This window comes from Oculina patagonica, chromosome 1 (genome assembly GCF_052425735.1).
Source record: "Oculina patagonica isolate OP01 chromosome 1, crgOcupat, whole genome shotgun sequence".
Classification (NCBI taxonomy): Eukaryota; Metazoa; Cnidaria; class Anthozoa; order Scleractinia; family Oculinidae; genus Oculina; species Oculina patagonica.
Window position 1 is genome coordinate 41,686,080 of NC_135758.1, and position 11,619 is coordinate 41,697,698.

The following is an 11,619-nucleotide window of genomic DNA, read 5'->3' on the forward strand; positions in this document are numbered from 1 at the left end:
TGGAAGCCAAGGAGCTTTGCATTTTCTGTGCTGGACTCAGATGTGCACTAGGTTATTTTTCAGTTTTAACAAAAACGACTGCTATCGTCAGAATAAGTAAAAATAGGTCCGCAAAGTGTACACGTGTCTTATGCTGGGTAATTGAGCCTTATGCATTATTTTACTGCAGGGTCAGGGCATCGAATTAATTGTGATTTAGTTGGTATAGAGTAGAGGTGGGAGTAAGAGCTAAAATATCAAGCTTCAACAGTGTAGCGAAGAAACACAGGTAGAAGTATTAAACATGTGCAAGGTGATCTGCAGGAATGTTATTTGGAAAAGACGTTGCTTAATTTTTTTAAAGCACAACCTACGTAATGCGCGCGCTTTGATTGGTTATTTTCTTTCCCCATGGGCACCTTTCAATCGCTCTAACATTTCTATGCCTATTTTTTTCCCGGAGTCTCATGTTTCCCTCATCCCCACTAACTACCCCTGAGTTAAGAGTTAAGTTGATTCGCCTACGTCTCAAGTCGTTTCGCTAACGAGCTGTAGGTCGTTTCGCTAACATATAAAGCTAGTACCCTAACGTCTCTAGGTCTAACAGGGGCATAGCCAGCTTTTTAAAGAGTTGTAGGCCTGGCCAACTGGTTTTTTAGGGGTTTGGGTGGGGAGGTCCACCGTGGAAGGTTTTTAGATCAAGGCCCTAAGAAATACTTTCTCCTTCCGACTTTTTTTGTGATTCTGTGTGTATTTCGACAGCTCTTAAATTCTACTGAACATCTCATAACAAGGAATATTGCGCCAATTTTTGCCCATTCGTGTGCGTTTGCCTGTCACCTGGCTAACCCAAACTCGTAGGCGAAACGACCGGATATCTCCGTGGATGTATCTTTTTATAACCAAAAAAGATCTTAATCTTGGTTTTCATGTTCAAATGAAGTTTTCTTTTGTGGAATTTTTGACAGCAATTTCTAAGAAAAGACCTTAAAGTAGGCCACTGTAGTATTTAGTTGCTTTTTTCAGCAAAAGTTTAAAAATAGAAAGACGAAAGCGTGATGATCAACCAAACGTGATTGAAGGTTTACAGATACACGGACGCGTGTACGCCAACTACAGAACGACACGACTCAAAATTAAATTTGTTTTGGCGTGAAAATAACAAAGGTGCAAAAAACAAACAAACGAACAAACAAACAAGCAATGTCTTTTTTGTATGCAGAGTGGGGTCTTGATAATATAATATAAATTTTGACAGCTCCCCCCTTTCTTAGGTATCAGGATTGATACCCTTAGGCAAATTGCCATAAAATATAAACAACTGGAAGAATTTAATAAGCAGTGGAAGAATTTCCTTTAACTTTTAAGTATTTACGTTTAGATATCCTTGAATCTCGTTGTTTTTTTTTTCTTTTCCTTTTAGCCGATACATTAATGTATATTTAAAATTACCGTTTTTTAATCGTTTTCTATGTTGTATCCTTTTTTCCTTGTTATATGTGCATTTAAGTTTATTTTTGCTAACATTAATGTTATTTAAAACCGTTATATACTTTGTTTGTATTATTTTGAGGGTCAATAAAGTATTAATTAAAAAAAAATATTAAAAAAAAAGAGTGGGATCTTGAGTTATTTTAATTTGACGTTATCTGAAGACCGCTGGACGTTCTGGCTTTTTTCTCTTTCCCTAAAAAAAGGTGACTGATCGCAGGTTCGTCGTTAGCGTTCGCTGCGTACGTCACCAGCTATTTTTTTCGAATGCTGTTAGCAGGTTCATCGTTTATTATAATAGCTACCGCTGCGTACGACACTAGCCATAATAGGGTCTGTTTCAGCGTGCAACGTGCAAAAGCCATTCAATATCTTTTTTTGTCGATCTTTCGCTATGCTTTTACTTGGACGCATACAGAATCGGATCTTCGGTTATTTTTTATTTCACGTTAGCCAAAGGGCGATCAGGGTTATTCGTCGTCAATCCAATATGTTTTAATTATTTTTGGAACGCATGATCACAGGTTCTTTGTTAGCGACCGCTGCGTACGTCACGAGCCACAACTCTGAAAGCAGCTGAAACCCGTCGTACACAAACGTGCAAATCTAGCGCGTCTTTTACTGATTGGTCATTTTCACACGTACCTCATTGCTACACACCTTTTTTATATCAGAAACGGAAACATTTTTCTTAATTTTGATATTATTATCTTATAGACTAGTTGATTGTTAAGACATCAAATTTAAATGATAAATATGCCTTTTTACTCTGTAAATAAGAAAGCATCTGCTACGTGTTGATACACGCTTTTTTATTGTAACACACATTCCATTCTCTTCCGATGCTGCTACATTTGTATTATGCAATTTGGCAAAATAGCAGCAGAACACAAAAAATCCATAGGGTTAAGGACTATACTGCAAGCAGTCTCTCCTTTTCGCCATCATCCGTGGAACGAAAGCGAAAATAGCGAGGGAGATCGAGCGAAGCTTGAGAGGCACGGCGCCTGCCCTACTCGCGCTGCTTACCGCTCAAGCTTCGATCCATCTCCCTTGCTATTTTCGCGTTCTTACCACGGATTTTTAAGCAAAAAAGAGAGACTGCTTGCAGTCCAGTTAAGGACGACAAACGCTATTAGTAATATTCTAATTCTACATCCCCGGTCATAATACAGACAGGAACTGGCAAATAAACTATCTTTTGACTTGATCCCATTGTCATACTTGGTCATGAGCCAAGCATGACAAGCTTCTTAGCAAACATTAAACTACGTGCAGAGTTGTACCAAACAAATATCATTTGTGTGATACAACTCTGCACATAGTTTTATGTTTGTTTAGAAACTGAGAACAGCTTAAAAATTGCGGATCAACGCATAACATCACGTCCTGCAGTTTATTTGTTCCACATTCACTATAGTGCAAGGCGAGATTTGCGACACGACTCGACAAGATGTTTTGCTTGGTGCGTTTGTTGTGTTTTATTCTACTTTGTGTCCTTGTGGATTCAAACCAACAAAGTCAGGTAAAATATTAAAACTGAAATTTATATTTTTAATTTGGTGGTGAAAATATTCTGGCCTCTCATTCTAAATCCTTCTTTCATGTCGTGCAGCCCAGCTACGTTGACTTTCTCAAAACAGCGTTCATGTTCGGCATTCTTAACAAACGCATTTATTCCGCCGACAAACTGAGGCTAGGTCAGTCTATGGAGTCGCCTCTCGATCACGGTTACATTGTGTTTTACACGTTCTCAGAGGAAGCTGGACACATGGAAATGATGTTCTTGATTTTTATTTGAGCACTGTTGATCACTGTTTCATATGATATTTTCAGTATTCCCTTCCTTGTCACTCGCGAGCCATTCGCAACCCACGTGACACTGACCACGTAACTCACGCGAAAGCCCATGCAAATTTGCGTGAATCCGCGCAGTTCAGTTATGACGTCAAGGATTATCGAACTGTTTTTGGTTTTTTAGGTTTAAGGCATTCTGCATGAGTCGAGTCTCCTATTGCAGCCGTTTGTGGGACTCTTCCTTTAAAAAAAAAAACAAAAACAATGGTCCCACAAGCAACTGCGAGATGAGACTCGCCCCAGATCTAATGGCGTTTCTAAAGTGATGAATCTATTTGCTGATATCCGGTGACATTGCTGGTTTCGTTGTGGCTAGCTGTCTACATTTATAATTTTATAGGACTATGTATAAATACCACGATGAATCTAGGAGTGTGAGATGCCCGTTCATACAAACCAATTGGTTCATGACCAGATGACTAAACACTCGTCAATCTTTCCGCTAGTTTTCGTACTGAAAAAAATCAAAATTCACCCAACTGTTGTGTTTTTTTCTCAGCCCTCGACAAGCTATCAGTGTGGTTGCCATGGAAGAGATGGACGTGACGGTAAGTACACGTTTTACGTCACTATCGAATTCCACGGAGGGCAAAGAATTTGTCTTTGCCTCGTGTGCTTCCCGATTTCTTTTCAAGGACTAACGCTCACAAGTAATCTTTCCAGCACTTTAATTACCTTAGAGTTAATTCTCTACTTTCACGCTTTTTGCTGGCGTTCGTGGAATTTATACTGTTTTCAATCAGATCAATGAAATAGCATGCGGCGCGCCAGCAAATGTTCATTTGCTAGTGTAGAATCAGTAAAAATACAGCTCACAAGCGCAAAACTTAGCCGCCTCCACGGATAGTTCCTGGGAGGGGTCTGAGGCTAGTGCCCTCCCCAGATCCCTCTCAGTTTCTGCTTCTTCTTCTTCTTCATTTAGTGGGCGCTCTTTCCTAAACCATTTTTGACTAGAATTTCCTGCAAAGGGCGTCCGTTAACAATCGTTAAACACATTTTGGAACAGCATATAAAAAGGTGGGGATAATAGCATTGAGCATTGATTTACAGAAAAATTAACAATTAATTTTTCTTTTCAAACACGCTTCTCAATGCAAAATGTAAACCTCGCCTTTAAAGCAGTTGTATTTTACTCTGTCAAACGCTCGTAAAAATCATCCACGGACTGTTTACTATTGAGCTTTATATAATTACCTGAATTCTACGCGCATTTTGATTGGTTCTAACTTATGATCTATTAGAGTACAGACGCATAGATGACGTCACGCGGTGGTGTGACTCGCGCGCGTGATCAGAGTTCCTAGTCCAAATCATAGTTTTATTATATAAAACAAATAGATTCAATTTTGCCGTGGTTCTGTTCAGTTATAGATTACAGAAGACGTCAAAATGTGGTAAGAACAACAGTGACCCACTCGCCTAGCGGCTCGTGGGCCACTTTTTTTGTTCTTACCACATTTTGACGCCATCTATGATCTATAACTGAACAGACGCACGGCAAAATGGAATCTATTTGTTTTAATTGAGTAATGCAGACCTTTTATTTTAGGAAGAGATGGCTTGAATGGAAGGGATGGAGTTAAGGTAAGTATGTGCGCTTTACGTTTATAGTTGCTAGACATCAGTTTCAAAAATTTCCTGACTTTTTCCTATAAAAAATAAATTTCCCTGAGCAAAAATTAAAGCGAAATGTCCGATAAATAATCGGCCTCCAGCCCTCATTTCCAAAAAACACATCGCTGAGATCATATTGACTTGAAATGTTTTTTTTTTCAGCCTTCAATGGTATTAAATCAGAAGTCTTATAAACTTACTTTTTTCCTGACTTTTCTTTAAAATGTCAATTTTTCCTGACTAAAGATCAAATTCCCTGACTTTTTTTCAGACCTTGAAGAATTTGATTTTTCCCTGACCACTTCCTGACTTCTGGCAACCCTTATGTTGCAAACTAGCTGCAAGAAACCCTCAAAACCAGGCCACATTGGTAGTAGGCGAACGCTTACTCAAATGTACCTCGCCCCACCCCCGTAGCTTAACTGCTCCCCTTCCCGTACTACCCCCTTCTCCTTAACAACACTGCCCTTGCTGAATTATTTATCAACGCGTGCGTTGTATTCTTGCAGGGTGACAAGGGAGATCAAGGAAGAGATGGCAAGAAAGGCGAACCAGGAATATGCGATATAAAGGTCTGTAACCATTAAATTAATTTTTGTGTCATTCATAACGTAACAGAAACTCATAAGGGGTTCAAAACACGTGTAGCGCGCGTTCACAGCGCGTCCAAGAACCATATTTGGAAAAACTAAGAGTTTGTACGCGAATGCTTTAAACACGTAACGTCATTTCCGGGTTTGTTTTGAGTTACTTCAATTCCGCCCTACTAAGCTGCTAAAAAACAACATTTCGTCATCTTGCGCGAGCTAGCGCGCGCTGTAAATTTAATCCAAAAGTTGGAATTTTGTTTTGGTAATTTCGTCTCATGATTTTACAAATTTGGTACTTAATGGAAATGAATGTGAAAACGCTTTGTGCAATACGACTTATAGGGAGTTACATTTTCAACCCTTATGGTTTTCTAATCATAACCGATTACCTTACTGGTTCTTGTTTCGCAGGAAAATATGTAACAATCGGAAAAGGCAGAGTTAGCGAGACTTTTAAAAATTCCGCAATTTCGGATGGAAAGGTGTCAAAAGGAACCAAACTTCGCGAAAATAGATGTCCAAGCGCTGACCTTTATTGACCAAGGGTTACTCTCAGAAACGGCGCTACAGTTTTAAATCAGTTTTTTAGTGATATCGAACAGAACCACAGCATACTTATACAGTTGAACCCCGTTATTTCGAACCGTCAGGGGAAACAAAAAATAGTTCGAAAGAGCGGGAGTTCGAAATAGCCGATAGTAAATGACTGAAGGGCAAATCCAAGGGAAACGGGTTTTAGTTCGAATTAACGGGGAATTCGAAATAACCGAGTTCGAATTAGCGAGGTTCAACTGTACTTAAAAACAAGTAAACGTCATGAATTTGGAATCTTGGATAATAATACCCCGAGACAAAAATTTTCTCTAAAATTCAAAGGAGATATTTTTACCATTTTCGTGCCTTTTTTTTAAGCAAAAAGAAAAGAAAACCAAAGTAATGGTCAGATACAGGAATATGTAGTTAGGGAGGATGGAAAAGGGATAACCATACAGCATATCTGACTCATGTTTAACACATTTAACTTACCTTGTTAGGAACTAACAGCGATCAAGTCAAAGCTTAAAGAGCTCAGTGAAGAAGTGGAACGACTTAGAAATGTAAGACATCCCTTTTAAAATAACATTTCATAAATAGCTATTGTAAGAGATAGCTTTTAAGAGGGGGGGGGGGGGGGTGGTGGCATATTAACATTTTTTACCTTCCGGATTTGGGGGAGGGCTTATTAATAAGGGGGGCTTAAAAGAGAGATGGGAGGGGCTAGATAGAGCTCTAACGGCGGTACAAACTTTATTGCGATTAGATAAAAGCAAAAACAACAACACTGCAACAGTCAACTTACAGTGTTATTAATTGATTTTATTTCAGCAAACTAAACCAACCCCTTGTGATCGAGGTGAGATACAAACCTTAAATTGATATTACATTCGTAGCTATGTCAACCTGTTTTCAATGTCGTTAAGTTGTTTTTGGCTATAACAAGATAATACTTAACAAGATACTTATAAACCAAAAACAAACACGCTCAAAAATGAAAAGTAATTGTAGTTAAAAAAGTATGTAAGTATTGTTTTTTTTTTTCCTAAAACGAACCACAATAATGAAAGGTTAGTCCTGTCTTCACTGCTGTAACATTATGGGACTGACAGAGTAATAACACAAGTCATATCACTTACAACATACGTAACTTTTTTAATAGTAAAATGTTTTAACTATTGAGGGTTCTACTATATATATCTCCGCAGACTGCAAGCAAGGTCTTCACTTCTTTGAAAAGTTTCAAGACATTCCCACAAAAGGAGCAGCTGCCGTCAAATCCTTTTCAATTGGTGATGATCTGTTTCTGGTGTTCGCCAATTACCGTGGCGACAAAGCAGGATATAAAGCCAAGTCTGTTGTTTACAAAATGGAAAACGGCCGTTTTGTTCAAAACCAAACTCTCTCTACCCATGGCGCTTATGGTATTGAACACTTTGTAATAGACAAAGTGCACTACATTGCCATTGCAAACCATTACGATGGCAGCCATAAACAGAACTCTGTCATCTACAAATGGAGCGGAGACCAGTTTGTACAGTTCCAGCTGATTTCAACAAATGGTGCGTCTGGCTTCAAGTTTTTTACCATTAAAGGAGAACATTACTTGGCCGTTTCAGAACACCACGATGGTAGTACTTATTCAATCGACTCGTTTGTCTACAAGTGGAAGAAAGAAAGGTTCGTGAAATACCAGAACATTCCTACCGACGGTGCCATGGCTTGTGATTCAATCGAAATCGCCAACGAGACTTACCTTGTGTATGCAAACTATTACCACCCTCAGAAGAAATACAACATCGAGTCAAACGTATACAAATGGTCTGGAGGTCATTTCTTAAAAGCCCAAACAATACAGACCCAAGGGGCCCGCAGCGCAAAATTCTTCCGTGTTGACGGCCACATTTATCTGGCTTTTGCTAACTATTATACGGGAAGCAACTACAACACTAATTCGCCTATCTATAAATGGGATGGTGGAAAGTTTACTTTATTTCAAGAGATTCCTACCCGTGGTGCTATGGAGTTGCGCCCGTTTGAAGTGAATGGTGAAATGTTCCTCGCTATTGCCAATTATCATGGAGATAGTGCTGGGTACTCGGTTCGTTCAGTTGTGTACAAGGCGTCAGGGGCACAGTTTGCTCTTTACCAAGATTTTCAAACCTTCGGAAGTCGAGGAGTGGACGCCGTTGTTGACAAAGGCCAAAGATACCTTGTGTTTGCTAATAACTACAAAAGCAATTACAACATCGATAGCTTCGTTTACAAGTTTGTGTAGAACTGAGAAAGCGCAGTGGTGTTGAAGAATGCAGCCTTATATCTGCTAATGATTTACATGAATTTAGGCCTTGGACTAAAGCATTTAATGTGTCATATAATAGTTTAGAAGTATTACCCGAATGTAATTCAACTTCTCATTTACAATGAGGAATGTTTGAATGCTTGATTACTAAGCGCGTCAGTGCTAATAGCTTAGCATCTTTGGTTTGTACAACTAAGCTACAAGTTGAGAACTTGTATCGTTGTCTACAAACTGATTTGTAACCCAGGCATTGTTATAGCTTTAGTTTCAGGAAGTGCTGTTGTCTTACATCGATCTTTAAAGCTTTAGGATGAGCATTAAATAATTAAAATGTTGCCCATAACATCTGTCCAAGTTTGACCTTAATCACTGAATCTACAGTGGTGGATCCCGACCTAGGGGTTTCATAGTATTGGAAACTCTTTTATACTCTCTGTGTTTTAGCAGGTGAAGAGCAACAACAACAACATGTGCAAGCGCCCCTGACCCTCCAAAAAGGACAATTCAAACGTTTTGTATAGGTTTATTGAGGCAAGCGTGGCCGAGTGGTTTAGGGCGCTGGTATTGCAATCCGGAGGTCCCCGGTTCAAGACCTGCCCTTGCCATTAGCTGGATTTGTTTCTCGGTTGTCCCGAGTTCAAATCCTCGACCACGCTTTGTATATAGCCAACTGGTCTGCCTCCTGCCAGTTGGGATTTTTAACCTTGTTATGTTCATTTAAAATTATTTGTTACCTCTGTTTCAGTGGCATGCCTGTAAGCTAGCTATCTCGTTGAGATATGAAGCTAAGTGCATGGCCACTATAAACATATATTTATTTATTTATTTATTTATTTTAGCTTATAATTTACGTTTGTCATCGCTCTCATAACCTTTTCAGTCTTATAAACGTTTTGCACATTTTCTTATCAAACTCTTACCAAACTTCGAGGAAACGGAAACTAGAAGTGGCTTTGGAACAGGAGGGGGGAGCAACTTTCCATACATTCTCTTATACGAAATCTGAGCGATACTCTCACAACTTGCAAAGCAATCAGCGGGGCGGTATTCAGCGGATGCCTCTGAGAAGCATGAGCAGCTCTAGCCTGAATTTCAGACCTCCCTCTGTGGTCGCCTACTCCCCAGAAGGGACGTCTGAACACATCTAGTTAATTCATGCAGAATTCAATAAAGGATTACAGGGTATAAAATTGTTTTAATAGTAAACTATTGAAAACTTGAGACAAATGAATGAGATTTTAATCGACTGCAGGCTATATTCTTTTAGGGAACCGATTTAATCGGAACTGATTTGCTTTATCTAGCGATCAAAATATAATATGTTACGCAGCGGACAAATACAACACACTCGTGAGTACTTAAATGAATCAATATAGACGGTTACAGAGGCATCAAGAAACGTAATTCAATACAAAAATATCCTACTTGACCGTGGGCACTAAGTTCAGAAATCACTGGCTCATCGAGGCTGTAGGACATAAGCGTCGAGTGGCTTTGTTGACAAAGCAAGAATACGTATAAATTTGGCAAAACACTGCATGTCGAAGCGACGAATGCCGCCAACTTAAAACCTACTGGTTTCCATTACTATTCTTCATCCGTAGGTAAACTAATAAAGTAATAAACTCAAGGTAAATGACTAATAAATGCATTTCTGGGAAGGTGAACTCTTTCGAACCCTTTCCAAACGTTTTCAAATAAAAATTCTCGCGCGGTAAAATTCAGTCATAATTTCACATAATTATGCAAATAATTTTTAAATCAACCAATCAAAATCACTACCCGGTTTTCGGGTAGTGACGTCACCGGACGGCATTTGGGCCAGATGTGTTCAGACGTCCCTTCTGGGGAGTAGGCGACCACAGAGGGAGGTCTGAAATTCAGGCTAGAGCAGCTCCTCTCATTCAGAACTTGCCAAAACAATAACAACAACATGGGGCCAGTGGGAGAGCTCGGTAATTTTTTTTATAGTAGTGAAAGAAGTTTTCTTAGTTGCATCTTTTAATCAGCGAAAATGTTTCCGAAAAGATTCCTGTTGTCAACATGCGGTGTTTGTTATAAATTCAAAAACTCATTAATAATTCATTAAGAAAATACAAAGAAAATTAATGTTTAATTAATAATTCATTAAGAAAATACAAAGAAAATTAATGTTTAATGAGTGACTTTATATCTGATAAAGGCACGGCTAAATTTCATGTCCCATTTTCTTGGCCAAAATAACCCAAAATCTAAATATGAATGCAAGAATGAAAAGATCTACATCAGAGGTTTTTGAAGCCGTTCAATGAACTCGCAGTCTAAAACACTCGGCTGCGCCTCGTGTTATAATCTTGATAAAGCACTCCAGCTCGTTTATTAAACATTACATAAAACTATTACTGAAATGGTAATTTTCCCGTGCTGGTCGGAGCTATTGTTTTATTTCTATTGTTTTGAGGTTGTTTGTTGACTTGGTCGTTCCTTGTTTTACCGCATTTGCAATCCCCATGTGGGTTGAAAATCGTAGTACAATCATTTGCATCTCATCGCTACACAGTAGCACGACAGCACAAAATTCTGCGTTTTTATAACTACATGAAGATGGCAAAGCTTTCGGATAAAAAAGGGGATTTAGATTTCAAGTAAAGATATTTGTGCTACCTGTTGATACACACTTTTTTTTATTGTAACACACATTCCATTCTCTTCCGATGCTGCTACATTTGTATTATGCAATTTGGCAAAATAGCAGCAGAACACAAAAAAATCCATCAGTTAAAGGGTTAAAAGGACTATACTGCAAGCAGTCTCTCTTTTTCGCCATCATCCGTGGAACGAAAGCGAAAATAGCGAGGGAGATCGAGTGAGGCTTGAGAGTCACGGCGCCTGCCCTACTCGCGCTGCTTACCGCTCAAGCCTCGATGAGATTTTCTTACTTGTTTCTTACTGCTTATTGTCACCTTGTGTGGCACTTTTGTAGAGCTAGCGATGCACACAAACTTGAACGACTACAGAAAAGGGGGTTGAGGGCCCGGGGGGGCACTTCCTATAAATAGGCTAATGGGGATGTGCCGCTGGATGGGGTCGCATTTTCACGACTGGATTGACTATAATGGGGTCGCTTTTTCAAGCATTTTTTATAGGGTAACTAGAATGGGGTCACACTTTTGCGGGATGTGAGAGTACAAAAATTCTGGCAAGTTGTGATTTATAAACGGAAAGATTCGCCGAAAAAAAAGGTTACCGTATTTATTGCTGTTGTTCAATATC

General features: G+C 39.1%; 2 protein-coding genes across 3 annotated transcripts in view; both read left to right on the forward strand.

The window, feature by feature from the left end:
• Positions 1–2,872: 2,872 nt before the first annotated feature.
• The window catches only part of LOC144631545 (uncharacterized), a 21,765-nt gene continuing 13,018 nt past the window's right edge, over positions 2,873–11,619 (forward strand). Inside the window, exons 1-4 of one of the 2 annotated variants that reach the window (XM_078490002.1) lie at positions 2,916–2,995; positions 3,827–3,875; positions 4,877–4,911; positions 5,451–5,513. In XM_078490002.1, coding sequence (XP_078346128.1) covers positions 2,924–2,995; positions 3,827–3,875; positions 4,877–4,911; positions 5,451–5,513 — 219 coding nt within the window. In that variant the 5' untranslated portion in view covers positions 2,916–2,923. Of the gene's footprint in view, positions 2,996–3,826; positions 3,876–4,876; positions 4,912–5,450; positions 5,514–11,619 lie in introns of both variants that reach the window. The other variant, XM_078489994.1, reaches the window with a different exon arrangement.
• LOC144644756 (uncharacterized) lies at positions 5,837–8,710 on the forward strand. The gene is made up of 4 exons (XM_078504315.1): positions 5,837–5,971; positions 6,566–6,628; positions 6,897–6,924; positions 7,274–8,710. Exons 1-4 carry the CDS (start codon positions 5,837–5,839, stop codon positions 8,341–8,343), a joined length of 1,296 nt encoding a protein of 431 aa, XP_078360441.1. The 3' UTR covers positions 8,344–8,710.

Bases quoted from the DNA above. Each gene is read 5' to 3' on its own strand.
- LOC144644756 (XM_078504315.1), top strand. From the start codon at position 5,837: ATGAATGTGAAAACGCTTTGTGCAATACGACTTATAGGGAGTTACATT. The intron at 6,629-6,896 runs GTAAGACATCCC...ATTTTATTTCAG, and splicing joins AAGTGGAACGACTTAGAAAT to CAAACTAAACCAACCCCTTG. The intron at 6,925-7,273 runs GTGAGATACAAA...ATATCTCCGCAG, and splicing joins ACCAACCCCTTGTGATCGAG to ACTGCAAGCAAGGTCTTCAC.